General features: G+C 57.1%; 1 protein-coding gene across 2 annotated transcripts in view; it reads left to right on the top strand.

The window, feature by feature from the left end:
* The window catches only part of ATG2B (autophagy related 2B), a 62,737-nt gene extending 47,860 nt beyond the window's left edge, over nt 1-14,877 (top strand). Inside the window, exons 30-42 of one of the 2 annotated variants that reach the window (XM_004698809.2) lie at nt 1,845-2,047; nt 2,183-2,409; nt 4,803-4,917; nt 5,574-5,768; nt 6,183-6,284; nt 9,302-9,380; nt 9,621-9,810; nt 11,163-11,232; nt 12,428-12,510; nt 12,777-12,898; nt 13,052-13,206; nt 13,440-13,589; nt 13,934-14,877. In XM_004698809.2, coding sequence (XP_004698866.1) covers nt 1,845-2,047; nt 2,183-2,409; nt 4,803-4,917; nt 5,574-5,768; nt 6,183-6,284; nt 9,302-9,380; nt 9,621-9,810; nt 11,163-11,232; nt 12,428-12,510; nt 12,777-12,898; nt 13,052-13,206; nt 13,440-13,589; nt 13,934-14,164 — 1,922 coding nt within the window. In that variant the 3' untranslated portion in view covers nt 14,165-14,877. Of the gene's footprint in view, nt 1-1,844; nt 2,048-2,182; nt 2,410-4,802; nt 4,918-5,573; nt 5,769-6,182; nt 6,285-9,301; nt 9,381-9,620; nt 9,811-11,162; nt 11,233-12,427; nt 12,511-12,776; nt 13,207-13,439; nt 13,590-13,933 lie in introns of both variants that reach the window. The other variant, XM_045287931.1, reaches the window with a different exon arrangement.
* The last annotated feature ends 2,117 nt before the right edge of the window (nt 14,878-16,994 follow it).

Genomic DNA, 16,994 nt, shown 5'->3' with positions numbered 1-16,994 from the left:
GCGGGGGGTGGGGGTGGGGGCACTGCTGCTGTGCTCAGGGTGTCATTATGGGTTCCCTTTGTGAGGAACTTGTCTGAGAAGAGGCGGGCCTGGTGGGTGCTGGCTGTTTCCGACCAGTCAGCTGGTGCTTGAGTGCCCAGCAGACCAGCAGTGTCCCAGCATTGTGGCGATGATGGTGGAGCTGGAGGGCAAGCCTTGTGGTTTCTGGAGGGTCCTAGTTCAGGAAAACTCGGAGTGGTGGGTGTGGTGTGGGACTTCCTCCTAAAAGTGACCGATCTGAGTGTGTGAAGCAGAGTGGACCGTCCTCTGGGCAAGGGCATTAAAGGTCATCAAGGGGCAGACCGAGCAGGGCGAGAACCTTCATTCCCAGCAGTCACCCCTGCGACTGTGGAGCAGGGGCGAACCAGGCAGATAGAGGCCCGTGAAAGCCGAGGGGGAGCATTTACAGGTTTTGCAGGATCAGCTTAAGAAATCTGCTTCTAATTAGATGAAAATGGTTATTTTTGTATACTGTGAAATATCACTTCGTGATGATATGAAAATTTATAATTAAACATTGCTTTCCTTTTAACTTAGAGTGCATTAGAATTAAGGAAGCAAATTGGAACTTGAGTTATGCAATGAATGCTAGCTCATCAGATTACACGGGAAAGACTGTCCAGTGGCTGTCTCTGAGTCCTGGGCTTTGCTTCATCCTCCGTGTTAGGTCAGCCGGGCTCTGAGGAGACAGCTGTCCCTACTCGTGTTTGAGTGCCCTCCACCCTGCGGGGCTCATCTTCTGGGTCAGACAGTGGTCCACGCTGTTCCTGAGGTTTTCCACGGCCACCTTGTCCAGCAAAGGGCTTCCTTCTTCCTAGTCTGTCTGATCCAGAAAGAAGCCTGTCCCCGATAGACAATGCATAGGTAAGGCTGGTGGAGGATGGCGGTGCTGGTAAAAAAATATTGAAGGCACCGTAGACTGCAGACGAACAATCAAATCTGTGCTGCGAGAGACCGCAGCCAGGACGCCCTGAGGAGCGGAGGGTTTGCTCTCGTGCGAGAGGCCATCCTGTTTGAAGTCGAGGAAGAGCCTCAACAAGATAGACTGACCCCAAGGCCAAGACAGGGAGCTCAAACACAGCAACGACTGAGGAGGACGCTGGGTCCCTGTGGGTCAGAACAACTCCAGGGCACCTGACAGCACAAAGGACATCATCTGGGAGCCGTGCCCGAGTGGACGCAGATTCTGTACTGGTGCCGAGAGCGTGGGTTAGCATGGCTGAGACCTCAGCAGGCCCCAGGGGCGTTTGCAGCCCCATCTGTGTGCCTCTAGAAGCCAATATGCTCATGTCACCGTCACCCTCCGCAGTCACACCTGACTCCACCTGGTGTGAGTGACTATGTGGAGAATGAATGGGCAGGCCTGATACCAGGGAGTCAAAGCCGATGTTCACCTGCTGCCTGGGCCCACACCTGAGCAAGCCTCCTGTTTGGGCACCCCGTGGCTGAGGAGTGCTACTTTGGCTGAGTGGTCCCGGGCCTGTGCTCTGGTCTGGCCCGTCCCCAGTGACTTCACCCCAAGGCTTCTTCCTGGTTCCATGTGGACTTGTCCCGAGAGGCCTGTCCCTGCCTGGGGAACCTGTGCTCACCATTTCTGGAGTGTCGGGTCCACCGTCAGCCTGTCGACACTTGCTCATGCTGGCGCATTAGGGCCCAGTGAGTTAGGTGACGGATCACTGGTTGGTGTCCGCAGTGGGCGGGGGGCTGCTGCGCCCCAGGAGGATAGTGGCGTCCGTCTTCACGGGTGCGAGAGCCTTGCTCAGGGCTCGGTGCCTCAAGGGCAGTGCTGTCCTCGTCCCTCCCAGGTGTCCTGGATGAGAATTCGCAGACTCAGGAGGCCTGCTGTTCGGACCTCTTCCTGTTTCCCGACGAGAGCGGCCATGTATCCCAGGAAGCTGGCCCCCCCTGTGCCGCCTTCCCACCCCACCTGCTTGGGGACGTGGCCACAGGGGTGCCCGCCGAGAGCGATGACTTCTGTGTCCTGTTTGCACCACAAGCACCCGTGCAGGTAAGGGGAGCGACTGGCCAGAAAAGTCTCCAGGATGTGTGCCCCACCCCACCCCCATCCACCCACCCCCCATGTGGGATTCTGCTGGGCGACAGGCCATCCTCTGATGGGCGGTCTGTGGTCCATCTGCTTCAGGAGAAGGAGGAGGAGCCCGTGGTGAAGGTCATGGTCGACGGCTCCATTGTGATCCGAGAGAATCACTTCAGCCTGCCTGTGAAGAAGGCTGAGGCAGGCAAGGCCCCGCTGCGCTTCCCCACCCCCACCGTGCAGTACCTAGTCAAGGAGGTCTCCCTGGTGTGGCACCTGTACGGCGGGAAGGATCTGGGGACAGTCCCTCCCTCATCACCCGCAAAAAGTTACATGTAAGTTCTCTTCTGTGGAGTCTGCCTGGCGCAGCCTGTTCTTTGCACAGGAAAAGAGACAGGGCACTGATCACTTTGAGAATTTTAGTAAGGCAATCACCCTCCCCCCTTCCCATGTGTGCCTCTGCTTGCATCGACACAGGAGTCAGCTGCCCTGGACCCTGTGGGGTGCCAGCACCTGTGTCAGGGTGACCTCTGCCCTCGGTTCAAAGGTTCATGTGAGGGGAGGGAGGTGTGCTCACTTGGTCCCTGTTCTGGAGGGATGCCCAGCGGTGCTCGGAGAGGGCTGGGGAAACCCCAGGCGCACCACTGCTGGTCCAGGCCCAGCCCCAGCCTGTCATCAGGCCTCCTCACCTTGCCCCACCTGGGTCAGCTGCCTGGTGCTTAATGCCCCGCACCACTGGGGCGCCTGGCAATTGCGTTGTTGGTGTTGGGATCGGTTCTGACTCTTAGGGGCCTGCGATGGGCAGGGATGCTGCCTGGTCCTGGCCGTCCTTACAGCTGTGGTTATGTTCGAGCCCGTGTCCCTCTGTCTTGTCAGGGCCTTCCTCTTTCTCGCTGCCCCTCAGAATGACGTCCTTCTCCAGGGGCTGGTTTCTCTCGATCCCATGTCCACAGTGCGTGGCGTGGGACAGGAATGGGTAGATGGACAGAGATGCTCATGCAGTCAGGGAACCCAGGGAGGAGGCACTGCTGCACAGAGGGTGTGGGCCGCTGTGTTGGGAATCCAACTGGCGGCCAGGGGCCGAGTGGAGCACCTGCACCCGCACCACACACGGAGGTCCCAGGTTCTGAGTGTCTGGGGCAGGGCAGCCACGGCCTCGAGGACACAGTCATCCTTCAGGTGGTTGGGGTTTCAGCTTGACCAGAATGGTTCCTCTGTAACTGAGCTGTCTCGGGCTTGAACTCCGAACTGTACAGGGTTTCTGGTGTGAATGTGCCCCAGATGGCCTGGTGGGCGTGGCAGTCACCCAGTGCTCGCAGCCCCCGTGTCGCAGGCCCAGTGGCCCAGAAGGCTCAGCTGGCTCTGCCGGGCCTCTCCTGGCTTCTGTGTCCAGCAGTCCTCCTAACCCCCATCTTTGCCTCTGTCTCTGCGTGGCCTTCTTAGAAAGACACGTCATTAGACGGAGGCTCCCAATACAGAAGGAAGGGGCTCTGCTGGTACATTGGCTAAAGAACTTTGCTGCTTACCAAAAGGCCACTTGTTCAAATCCCCCAGCTGTCCTGAGGGAAACAATGAGGCTGTCTGCTCTTCTGTCCTGTTCCTGGACAGACAGACAGCCTGGAAATCTAGTTGTTCTCTGCCCTGTGGAATCCTTATGAGTCAGACTCACCGTGACACCCAGACTCACTGGTTCGTAGCAGCCCTGTGGGTTTCTGAGACTGTCCCTCTTTGTGGCAGTAGAGCGCCTCATCTTTTTCCCAGAGTGGCTTCGAACTGCTGACTGCAGTTAGCAGGCCACGACACTACTGGACCTGTGCAGTCAGCTTGATGGCAGTGAGTGGTCCCCGTGTGAAAGGCGCCCAGGTGGTACAGTGGTTAGAGAGTGTGGGCGCTCACCACAAGGTCAGTGGTTCAAACCTGCCGGCGGCTCTGAGGAAGAGAGGTATGGCCATCTGCTCCAGAAAGGGGTTGGCCATGGGAGCCCAGCGGGACGGCTCCATTCTCTGCCCAGTAGGGTGCTGTGCATCACCAGCATGCCCAGTGCCCCGGCCCGCTGGCCACTACCCATCTGTCCCTGCCATCCCAGGCAGGCAGGTGGGCTGTGACGATGCTGGGAGCCAGCCCAGTTGCCGAGTTGGAAACACCAGCCGGGCAGCCGGGAGGATGGCTTTCAGATTCCACTTCCCGAGTAAGAACCACCTGGTAGGCTCTTTCCAAAAACCAGCCACTGGAAATCTCACGGCCCACGGGATGCTGTGTAGCTGGGGGAGGGGTCCTGGGCTGCACATCCGAGACCCGTAGCTGCCACCCTGGGCTAGGACAGAGCAGCAGTCGAGGAGCTGGCCGGGCAGGTGGCCCTGTGAACCAGAGCAGATATGATGCCAGCCCACACCGGCCTCTCTCACTCTCCCAGTGACATCTGCCAAGGCCCTTCAGCACAGGACCCTGGAAGGCTCTGAGTGGACGTAGGCTTCTGAGAGACTGAGTCCTCCCTGCAGGGGCTCTGAGCTCTAGTCTGCACTGAGAATGGGCTTGGGGCCACAGTGGTGGGGTATTTCTGCATGGCCTGGAGGGTGACTGCTGTGTGGGCTCTGTGGGTGTGTGGGCTTGGGGGAAGGACAGTGAGGGCACCGTCTGGGTCAGAATCTTACCTTCTCTTCTCAGCCCCACTGAGCTCAGTCAGCGGCCCCTCAGCACAGCCTCTTGTTGGTTTCGTCTTCACTTGCAGGAGCCCCCACAGCTCGCCCTCCCACACCCCCACCAGGCATGGACAGCACACGGCCGCCGGCGGCGGCGGGAAAGGGAGGAACCAGGACTTCCTGATGGAGATTCAGCTCAGCAAGGTGAGCAGGCCCAGGCCCGCCACAGGACGGTGCCAGGCTATGTCGGTGCCCTGGGGCGGTGTGCGTAAACCACCAACAGGGCTCGAGGGGGCTCAGAATGCTGGCCTTCTCCAGAGTTTCTGCCTTAGTGGGGTACTTGATCTGCTCATGCCCAGGTGATGCCAAAGCTGCTGTTTTCAACACTGGGACCAACACTCCCAGCGTGTGCCCTGAATCCAGGCAGCTTCCTCAGGGCTAGGGTAGGGCCAGCTGTGAGCACTGGGGGGTGCTATCAGAAGAGGATGGGCGTTCACAGAGAACACCCACTCTCTTTCAATTCCGGTTTCCTCCAGCTCTTTCAGTCCCTTGTAGTCACCCTCAGGTAGCTCCCTTTGGGGACTTAAGCCATGCCTCCATTTGTTCGTTTTCAAGGCCATTTTGTAGGTGGGCAAGGTGGTGGTTTGATCTAACTGGGATAAGGGAGGTCGCATGAGAAGCATCCACCACGTGTGTGCCTGAGAGTAGGGCCACCCGGGTCAGAAACAAGTCTGCAACAAAGGGTGGGGTTGTGTGGGGCTTTGGCAGTGGGCTTGAAGGCAGACGTGGGAGCTGCAGAAGGCAGTGAGTGAGGGCAAAGCGGGCATGGATGGGAGCATGTGCTGTGTCCCCTTGTCAAGGTGAAGTTCCAGCACGACGTGTACCCCCGGGGCCGGCCGGAGCACGACGCCAGCCTGGTGGAGCAGCCCGTCTCCCGGCAGGTGTTCATCGTCCAGGACCTGGAGATCCGAGACCGTCTGCGCACCTCGCAGATGAACAAGTTCCTGTACCTGTACTGCAGCAAAGACATGCCCCGCAAAGCCCGCTCCAACATGGTAAGTAAGGCCCGGTCCGTGTGCTCTCTCCGTCCGATAGGATCGTCCCACGTCATTCATGTGCAGTCGAACGTTTTCTGCCTTTAAAACAATTTTGCCGAGTGCTGACCCCTGAAGAGGAGCCAAAGCTCATAGAGGCCAGCGCTGAGCAGTCCCCTGTCTTATGCCCTGACGATCTGTAGTGAATGGAGCAGGTGGGGCACGGGCCAGCTTCTCCCCCGCCCCAACCCCCACCCCTGTCTCCTCCTCGGAACCAGGCTGCTGGAGGGGGAGTGGCCACAGAGACAGACAAAGTAGGACTTGCAGGGCAGGAGGAAGCACTTCCCATGATTGTTCTCATGGAGGAAGCAGAAGAGAACCTCCAGTGAGGACATGGTTACGGTCACTAGGAGAAGTGTTTTCTCACTCTTCTAGTTGACGATCAAAGCACTGCACGTGCGCCCCGAGTCTGGCAGGTCGCCCCAGGAATGCTGCTTGCGCGTGTCCCTGATGCCCCTTCGCCTCAACATCGACCAGGTATGTGGCGAGGGAAGAGCGGGGCTGGGACTGTATCTGGGGTTGCTGTTCACTGAAGCGTGGGGCGCAGAGGCACACTCGGGGTTTGTGTGTGTGTGTGTGTGTGTGTGTGTGTGTGTGTGTGTGTGTGTGTGTTTTGAAGCCAAAACCTCTTGTTCTGCCTAAGTTGTGTGCTGAGGTCGGGAGTGTTTACATGAGTACTGACTTTAGACCTCTGCTTCAATAGTGATAAAATCATGTTTGGTGCCCATAGGTTATAAAACTTAGGCTAATGTAGTTCATTCATTCAAAATGTTTTAGGAATTGGCTCGAATGATGTTCCTGTGGTAGCCCAGCTAGCACCACCTTGTCAAGAAGGCTGGTCTGTGAAGCTCAGGGCTGAGCCCGGCTCTGGGCTTGCCTCACAATGGGCCACCAGATCCAGCTTCTGAAGCCAGTCAGACTGGCCAACGAGCCGTGTTTTCTCACAGTGAGACCATCCGGGTCTCCTGGCATCGGCCTGGTAGCAATGTGCTGTGGCAATCTCCAGGGTGAGAGCCCTGACTCCTGCAGTGTAGCAAGGCCCCAGGTTCTCAGATTCAGCCTGGTCCTCTGAACACTGAGCTGAGTTCCTTCCGTAGAACGACAAAGTGTTTTGATTTTCATATCAGGACACACCTGCCTTTGGGAAAGCCAGCAGTGGGATTACGGAAAGAATTCCCTGCGTTGGGAAGCCTAGGACAAGACCAGGCCAGAAACACAGGACCCTGGCAGGGGCGCTGGGAGAACAGGCCTCCCAGGGTACCAGGCCCTAGGGAACAGCTGCATAGGTAGGAGACCTAGCTCTGTGGTCCTCTCCTGTCCGGGGCGAGTGCTTCTGCTTAGCCCAGGCTGGGTCCCAAGCAGGGGGGCGATTGGGGGGAGCCTCACCCAAAGGTGGAAGCTGTTGGGAAATAGTGCCGGCGCCTGTTGTTTGCTTGTTCTAAACATGAAGGGCCATTTCTGGCTTAGGGCCTGTGGTCACGGATGGTAACAGGGCGGTCTCCATTTCATGGTGGAACAGTGTTTCCCACTGCCCTCACGCAGCTCGGCAAAGGAAGCTGCTTGGTCTGCTTTCACCATGGCCCTCCCTGAAGCACAGTGTCCCCTAAGCAGTGACCCCCTCCCCCTAGGAATTACTCCCATTCCAGATGCGGTCACATTGGCTGGGAGAGGGTCAGCTGGAAAGGGGCGATGGCAGAGCCCCACCGGGGGTCAGCGTGGAGGCCAGTTTGTCTGTGTCCTTTCTCCTGTGTCCTCGGCCGGCCGAGTCATGCGAGGGCCGTTGTTTTGGCCTGGGCTGGTTTGAGATTGCCATTACACCTATGTGTGCACGACCCCCTGTGGACACGCCTCCTTGGTGTCGCTGGAGCCTGTTTAGTGCACAGGAAGCTTCCCTGGCGTTTCCAAGGGAGCGCACGTGCTCCAAGGAGCCCTGGTGCATTGATGGGGCTCTTAACCCAAGATCAGCAGTTGGAGACCCCCAGGCACTCCTGGGGAGAGAGAGGGCTTGCTACTCCGGTAAAAAGTTAGTCTTCGGCGCCCGCAAGGTCAGTTGTGCCCCTCCTATAGGGTCGCTCTGAGTTGGAATTTTGAGTGACTGGCCTTTGACACCACCCACAGGGCCCAGGCCTCATAGTGCTGCCTCTGTGTGTGGGCAGCGGCTCCGTGGTGGCCTTCCTGTGCACACCGTGTTCAACATCAAACACAGAGCGGCAGCTGAAGCCTTGTTAAAGTGCTGTAAGGCACTGGGCTGCCTGTTGCGGTTTCGTGCAGTTGTGGTTACAAATGGGTTAAACCCAGTCCTTTGCCTTCTTTTTTCTTAGTGTAGAAGAGGGACCAAGATGCTGGGTCCTGGGAAGGCGGGCTTGGACTCTGTAACACAGGTTTCCAAACCGATGCAGTTTGCTGCCCCCGTTTCAGAAAGCAAAGGTGCTCAGTGCTTTCCCCGCCCTCGCCCCCGCGATTAAAACGTTTGTACCATAGCTCATGGTCCAAGAGAAAGTGTAGGTGTCCGCTTCTGCAGCACCCCTAGCCCCCGCCCCGTGGCTCCAGCTTTGGGAAACCTGAGCTAGGACAGTGCAATCTCCCCCCTAGTGGCCAGAGGTGGCACTGCTAAGTCGTCAAGGAGTGGTTTTTCAAATACCATGGGGCCTCATGAACTGAAGATGACTTGACAGCACTTAACAAAGGAATTAGTGTCATGTACAGAGCATGACAATGACTCCCGCTGACCTCCTTCCTGCCTTCCTTTCTCTGAACTCAGGCCTCCCCCCTACACACACACACACACACACACACACACACACACACACACACACACAGGCTCCCTCCCTCATGTGTGTGCTATTTGTACTTCTGTCAAGGAGACCGGTTGTGGGTCAGGTCAGCTTCTGTTGTGCTGCCCCGCATCGGGACCCCATCATCCCCGTCACAGTGTGACAGTGGGAAGGGGCTTCACGGCGTTTGTGGGGAAACCTCCACTCTCCACCCACTTCCCCACCGAAGCACCCTTGTCCTGAGACACCTTAACGTGAGGACGCAGGGAAGCAAGGAGCAGACTCAAGCAGCTTCGTTGTCACATGGAGAAGAGCCGGCAGTTGGCGGGGGAAGCAGCTGCAGACACCCCCGCCCCCACCCCCAGTGGATGGTTGTCTGTCTTTCCATCCCGCGTGTCACCCCCCTGGCTGGCTAAGGGCACTTGCTGCCCTCCTTCGCAGTGAGCTGCTGTCAGCTGGGGGGCGCCTGTGGCGTCGGAAGGAAGCCGGATGGGCTCAGAAACCCATGTTTGCTCTGTATGTTCATTCTCACGTTTCAGTGATGCCCTCAGACTTGTGAGAAGTGGCGAAGTGTGTGTGTGCACATGCATCTGGGTGCATGTGTGGCATACGTGCGTGAGCGTGTGGGATCGCGCACAATGCTGCACACGGTCCACGACAAAGCCACTGATTCCAAAAGAGGAGTCCGTTCCGGGCTTTCACTGCATCTCTTATTTCCAGGATGCCCTGTTCTTCCTGAAGGACTTTTTCACCAACCTTTCTGCAGAGGTGGAGCTCTTAATGGCTGCTGACCCAGAAGGTACTGAACCCCCGTCCCTGGAAAGCGCCCCCCTGGAGCACTAGATGGGTTTGGCTGTGAGAGAGCACCTCGGAGAGGCTTGTGCACCTGTGTCCCAGATGACTTGGTTCTTGATGCAAATGTGGTTTCGGGGAAACTGAGGGCCGACATTCCCAGGAACCACCGCTGTACCTGTGAAATGCACAGAGCACCGCGAGCTCGGTCAGCCCTCACTGGTCAAATCTTCCCGGCTCTTTTCAGTGAGGAACTCTCCCGGTGCTGATGTCACCTGCACTTTGCCCAGGCATTTGAGCACCTCCAAGGAGCCAAACCTTGTTCTTTCTTTCCCTGGACCCAAACCTGACGGTGCCAACTCCGCCCTGGCGGCCAACGGCGAGGAAGAGGAGGCTCTCTCAGCTGAGGCGTTTGAAGGCCACCCTGTGTTCTTCAGGTAAGTGGTACCATTTTGAGACAAGCGATGTTCTAGTGGTTTCTCCTTTAAGGTATGTGTAAGTTCCCCTCATGCACCTGTCTACTGTTTGGTGAGAAATTGAGCCCCAGGGGTGAGTTCATTTCCACACCTGAATAAGGGGGCAGCTAAGGCCCATCAGCTCCTCTGTCTGACTACTAAGCTTTGTCTTTTGGATGATTTTGAGTTTGGGCCCACCCTTTGCTCCCTTCTATGCAGGACCCTCTGTTGTGATCCCTTTCCAAGCAAGACGATATGGTAGCCGGGCACCACCTAGCTCCTCTGGTCTCTTGTCCTGATAGACAAAAGATAGATCACATTAGCTTGTCTGCAGTGCTGTTTCTGTGGGGTTTGCATCCCATAGCCTCAGGTCAAGATCCAGCTCTCCATTTATTCTGTGGCAGGAATTCCTTCCTCCTGGCTTCATCCTTGCCTCCCTGTATCCCCCTCTTTTCTCCCTTTCTTCCCATCATCACTGTCATTGCCATGCTTGGTAACTGTGTCAGTCAGGGTTGACTAGAGAAACAAATTCATCGCCACTCATGTGTATAAGAGAGAGCTTTATATACAAGAGCAATTAAATATTGGGAAAACATCCCAGTCCAATCCAGATCAAGTCCATAAGTCCATTATTAGCCCCTATGTCTGATACCAATCTATAAAGTCCTCTTCAGACTCATGCAACACATGCAATGACGCCGAATGCAGGAAGATCACAAGCCAGTGGGTGGGAAGTCTTGTGGATCCAGCAGCGGAAGCATTTCAGCGCTGGCAGGGCTCTCCACATGGCTCCTCTGGCCCCAGAGGTCTGGAAACGGAGTGGGTTTGGACTCACAGCAGCCCTCTGGGGCAGACCTGCCCCTGTGGGTTTCCAGGAGCCTTGTCTTTCTGCCACAAGCGGCTGGTGGTTTTAAACTGCTGACCTTGTGGTTAGTGGCTCGGGGAAAACCACTGTGCCAGCAGGGCGCCTTGGTGACCTCCCAGGCCCTCCACTGTGGAGCCCAGACGGTGCCATCCCCTCCACCCCACGCCACGGCAGCCAGTATGAGGAAGACTGTTTGGTTTCCTCTTAAGGCTTTTCCTCGAGAGCGGTCTCCTGCGGCAGTCGAGACCATCTCCCACAGCGCTGGGTAAACAGAGCAGCCTAACTAGAGTGAGGTGAGCCCGGTTCTAAGACGCCAGAAAAGGTAGAGATGACAAGATGTTCTTGTCTACTAGCCCTTACAGTCAGCGTCGTCGTCATTGTTTTTGGTTTGCTGTTTGTGCTCTGATTGCATACATTCATGGGCCTCTGGTTTCGAATGTAATGAGTCCCTTCCTTCCTGCTGCTGCAGGGAATTTAGATTCATCTCAGAAGTTCCCATCCGGCTCGATTACCACGGCAAGCACGTCTCCATGGATCAGGTTCGAGCCCTTGGCACAGATCGTCCCACAAAGTGCACAGCCCGCCGCTTCAATGCTGCCCTCTGTCTGATGCCACTGGGGAGTGTGGGCGGCACCCCGTGGGCCCCTGAGCCAGGCCATGCACACACAGCACGTGTGTTTCCCACAAATACTCCGGGAAGCTCTTGGGAGAGCTGTGACGTGACAATTTGAGGAAACTGGCAGATAAAGCACACGGCCTAGAAGTAGTGGAAACATTAAAAGCCCGGTGTGTCATCGACGATGAAACAAAGGTGTGTGCCAGAGTATCATCTGCTGTCACGGAACGGATAAAGCAGATGTGACGCCCCGCATGGCTCTGGTCATCGCCAGGGAGATGCACACAAGCCCCTCAGGACCCATCCCTCCATCCTGACTGGTAGAAGTGAGCTGTGGTGTCCACAGAACTTCTGGAATAGTTCCGAGGTGCCCCCCCATCCCGCCCCAGGACCCCTGGGGTAGTTCCAGGCCCCCCACCTCACCTCCCTCATTGCTATGGCAGTGAGCACAAGTGTTGATGGTACCTGCTTAAGTACCAGGCGCCTCGCCTGTCAGGCAAGAAGTGCCAGCTCAGCTCCCGAGTGGTTTTCAGCTCTGCCTGTTGCCTGGGGCTGGTGCGCAGTGCCCCCCCACCCCACCCCGCCCTGTGACAACGGAGTGCTCCCAGGAAACATGAAAGCATAACCTTGCCAGAACAAGCTGAGCTGCTCAGTGCATGCTGGAGACGGGGCCACTGTCAGACAGGAAGGGAGCATGTAGTTGCCGCCGCACCGCGGTGGGCCTGCCACCCAGAAGCCTCTCTCCCATGCTGAAGAGGCAGCTTCGGTGCCCTGCAGTGTCGGACCCACACGGGCCTGCAGAGGGGACTCACCAGGCAGTAGTAGACAATGCCTGGTTGAGTTTTGGGGGAATCACATTTTCACAGATGTTGGGCTACCTGGGGTCAGCGCCAAAGCCCTGCATGACTCCCAGGCCAACTCTACAACGCGTTCAGATCAAATTGTCCTTAAGTTAGACGCCCTCCACCTCAGTCCAGGGGACACAGTGCAGTAGAGCTGGGCCAGGTGGTCATAGCTCCCAAGGGTTTCTGCTTCCCCTGGGCATGTTGTTGGGCTCCCAGACCCCCGTCCTCAGTGGTGTCTGTAGGTCCCCACAGCCTGGCCCTCTCCTTCCCTAGGGCACGCTGGCCGGGGTTCTGATTGGACTGGCCCAGCTGAACTGCTCCGAGCTGAAGTTGAAGAGGCTCTTCTACCGGCACGGGTAAGCGGAGCTGCTGCTCAGGAGGCACTTGTGGGCTCAGCACAGGCTGAGCACCAGCGTTTCCACAGCCAGCGTGTGCCGTCCGCCTGCAGTGGTCTCTGTCCATGACCTGTGTGGATGCACATGTGCTTCCCAGCTCATCCTCCCCCACATCCTTGTGTGTCCAAGACCTAACACATGACAAGGCACTCGTGTGGTGTGGTGTGTGTGCACGCACGTGTGCATAGTGCGGATGTGCCCCAGTCTAACCTGCCCACCTGCTGCAGGTTGCTCGGTGTGGACAAGCTGTTCTCATACGCCATCAGCGAGTGGCTGAGCGACATTAAGAAGAACCAGCTGCCCGGCATCCTGGGGGGAGTGGGGCCCATGCACTCCCTGGTTCAGCTGGGTAAGCTGTACTTCTGGTCAAGGGCGATGCATGTTGTCTGGTGGGTTCTGGAGCCTGCCTCACTGAGCACCTCTCCTGCACGGTGCTCGCCCCAGGGTGGGTGGTGGGGACTGGCCAGGGTGCGTGCTGACCTGTGTGTGCCCGTGGCTGCAGTACAAGGCCTCAGGGACCTGGTCTGGCTGCCCATCGAGCAGTACCGCAAGGATGGACGCATCGTCAGGGGCCTCCAGCGGGGAGCTGCGTCCTTCGGCACATCCACTGCGATGGCCGCCCTGGAGCTGACAAACAGAATGGTGCAGACCATACAGGTACAGGGACACCACGCGGGCCCCCAGACCGCACATGCAAATCCCACCCAGGGCTTGCAGGCCCCTGGTTGTGTTCAGCAGGTCCTCCCAAAAGCTCCGGGCGTCACTCCCGGGCAGTAGCTCTGAGCCCTGGAGCCTCTAGGGAATCTAGTGCCCGAACCGCCTCACTCGCTGGACAACCACGTGGCCACAGCCCCCTCTGACTCATCTCTTCCTTCCTGACAACCCGTCAGGCTGCAGCCGAGACGGCCTACGACATGGTGTCTCCCGGCCCACTCTGCATCACACCCAGCAGGAGCAAACGCTCTCCACACCCCCGCCTGGCCCACCAACCCGCCGACCTGAGGGAGGGTGTGGCCAAGGCCTACAGCGTGGTCAAGGAGGTGAGTGCCCTGCTTAACCCACTGGGCCACCAGGGCTGCCCAGCACAGCAGCGGGCCGGGGCGTTTCCGCCCCTCCCAAAGTCCAGACAGCGCCCAGACAGCGCTGGGAGCTGTGTCCCCTCTGAGGTCACCTCGCTGGCTGGGCTGTCGGTGGGGCAGGGGGAGTGTACCCGTGGTAAGCGTCAGTCAGAGGCCTGCGTGTGGGACCGCTCACTGCAAGGCCGGCAGAGAAAGGTGTCTGCTCCCCAACAGGTCTGCACAGGGCAGTGGGCTTGGCTGTGATGACGGGAGGCTGGTCATTCCGGTAGCATGTACCCGAGTTGACCCCATCCCCACCCCCCCAGGGCCTCACAGACACGGCGCAGACACTCTATGAGACAGCAGCCCGAGAGCACGAGAGCCGGGGCGTGACGGGCGCCGTGGGCGAGGTGCTGCGCCAGATCCCCCCGGCCATGGTTCGGCCACTCATCATGGCCACGGAGGCCACCTCCAACGTGCTGGGCGGCATGAGGAACCAGATCCGGCCGGACGTGCGACAGGACGAGTCCCAGAAGTGGCGCCACGGGGAAGACTGACCACGAGCAGATCGAGGCCAGGGCCCGCCGACAGCCAGGTCGCCACATCCCACTGCACCGCCCTGCATCTGGGCAATGGTGTGGTCAGTCACCTCATCCACCATCAATGCCACCAAGACCTCCCGCGGCCGGCCTGCCCTGGTGGCCGGTGCCCGAGCATCTACCGGGTGTTAGGGGCCCTCGCACCTGGTGAATGATGCTGTCACCCGGGACAGCACGGGGAACCCCGAGAGCCATTGCTGCTGTGGGCGTTGATGGTCCCCAAGGTCTAAAGGACCCCTTTGAGGCTGTTGTCGAGCCGGGAGAGGCTCAGCGTGAGCGGTGGTGGGGCCTGGCAGAGCGGGGTCTGAGCACTCAAGAACTGCTCTGCACTCGAGCAAGCCCTGGGTCCCAAGGAGACTGCCCCAGACAGACCCGCGCTGCTGCTGCTGCTGCACTTTACCCGCGCGTCCTCCCCTGCCCTTGTCGCCTGCGTCATGTGAGCTGGAAGAGCACGTGACCCAGTGCCCGCTTCCACTCGTCTCAAATGTCAATGGAAACCATGTGTCTGTACGTCTGTCCACGCTCAGCCATTGTCCAGCAAGCCGGCGGGGGGGACGACAGTGAACCCAAGCCCTCCTGACACCCCCAGGTTGCTGTCTCGAGGTCTACCTTGTCACCGTGTACATGTGATGACCTGTCAGGAACAAATAAAGTATTTTTATTTAAAGGTGCAATGGCCTGTGGCTCCCTGACCGTGCGCCTTCTGTGAGTCTGGGTAGACGAGAGAAACAAATCCAGAGACACTTATATGTGTGTAAGAAAGAACTTTATATACAAGAGCAATTGTATATTGAGAAAACATCCTAGCACAGTCCAGATCAAGTCCATAAGTTCTAGATTAGCCCATATGTCTGGTACCGGTCTAGAAATCTTCTTCAGACTCACACAATACATGCAATTATGCCAAATGCAGGAAGGTCACAGGCCAGTGGGTGGGAAGTCTTATGGATCCAGTGGCAGCGGAAGCATGTCAACCCTGGCATAGGTCTCCACATGGCTCCAGGGCTCTAACGTAGCTCCATGTGTCTTGTCAGCAGGAAGATGAAGCAGAAGGTCCACATGTATCTGGCTTCCAGTGAGCTATTGATCTTGGTGGCACCTCCAAATGAGGTCATCAAGCTGCAACCTGATTGACAGGCTAGACTCCACCCCTTCACAAGTTGACAGGAGATTATGTAACTGCCACACCTTAGAGCGGATTCAACGGTGCTCTCTGAGCGCCCCCTGGTGGCTGCTGTGGCCTCAGTGTGAGAACGGACCTGTCCCCACAGCTTTGATTTCTGGTCTCCAAGTGAGGGTGTCACTGCCAGGTTATCTGCATGTCACTGTGGGGTAGGGAGATGGTGCTGGACCTCTTTCATCCAGCCCCAGGCACATAAGGCCTGAGAAATCAGTACCAGCTCCCATCAGGTGCCTCACCAAAGGGAAATAGTTCTTGTCCACACATTAAGCCAGAAACCACGCTCACTGCCATCCACGTGAAGCTGACTCCTGTCAACCCTCTAGGACAGGGTGGAGAACTGTCTATGAGAACAGAAAGCCTCGTGTTTCTCCAGAGGAGCAGCTGGTGGCTTAGAACTGCTGGCCTTGCAACCCAACGCGTAACCAATATGCCACCAGAACTCCAAGCCTCACCTTAGGGCCAGTTAATTACATGACCAAACACAGCAGGCTAATTGTTAGGTAGATCCCTCTGTATGGCCCGTGGTCGGTCTTATAAACCTCAGAATGGTCGTGGGCAAATAAATTTCTCTGTTCATGGTCCAGATCTTCCCAACAAGCAGTGCATCCAAACATCCCAACACTCAACGTGTAAACACTGCTCATAGCAGTGGAGATCCGGCCTCTCTCCGTCCTCGAAAACTTATAGGCCTGTGCCCAGAGTAGCTGCCCATTGGGGCCTCATGAACCCATTTGTCGCCCTTCCAGTTCAGTGGGGTCCATGTGGGGTGCATCCCAGTCCACAGCAGCTGTGGCTGTTTGTCCTAAAGGGTCTGCTTCCAGGGCACGTGCTGCCCTGCCCCTGCACCCTCCCCTGAGCTCCCCACTCCCTTCCTTCAGGAGGCACTGTGTCACTACTCACAATGGACCCACAAAACACACTTGCTCAGAGTTCTCAGATACACTTCACCCGTTACTGGCTGTAGTACAAAGAAAACCTACCATCAGTTCTCTTCTGACCCAGCCATCACCTCGTGGGACAGAGAAGAACTACTCCACCAAGTTTCCAAGCCTGCAAATCCTTCCAGGAGCAAACAGCCACCCCTCTGTCCCGTGGAGCAGCAGGTGGATTTGAACTACTGACCTTGCAGTTAACAGCCCAGGGCTCACCCCAGCACACCACCAGTGCTCCTGGCTGAAGCCTAGGGAGAAATCATTCTTTTCCTGCTACTCTTATTTTTAATAAGAGTTTTATTGGTGCATAATTTACTTATCATACAATTCACTAGTTCAACTGTTTAATCATATCTAGAAGATTGTACAATCATCACCTTATCGATTTTAGAACATCCCCCCATGATTAAATGGGCTTTAAAATGAGTTGTGCAATCACAATCTGTTTGAGTGCTTCCTCCCCCTCCCGCCTTCATTTTTCATTTCCCTCTATATCACCCACCCCCACCCCTCAGCCCCCCATCAACCCTGTATGTCAGTTATTATCTCTATGTATCCACTCCTGTGCTTCACTAACTGAGAAGCCCAACAGAAACAATAAAAAGCAAAGTGGAAATAAGGTGCTAAGGGTAAAATAATACAAAGACCAGAGTACAAGTAATGGAAAAGAAAA

Source organism: Echinops telfairi, unplaced genomic scaffold, assembly GCF_000313985.2.
Source record: "Echinops telfairi isolate 266 unplaced genomic scaffold, ASM31398v2 ScPeMD7_18;HRSCAF=68, whole genome shotgun sequence".
Taxonomy (NCBI): domain Eukaryota; kingdom Metazoa; phylum Chordata; class Mammalia; order Afrosoricida; family Tenrecidae; genus Echinops; species Echinops telfairi.
The sequence above is the reverse complement of the archived record's forward strand: the minus strand, read 5'-3'. Positions and strand labels throughout refer to the sequence as shown.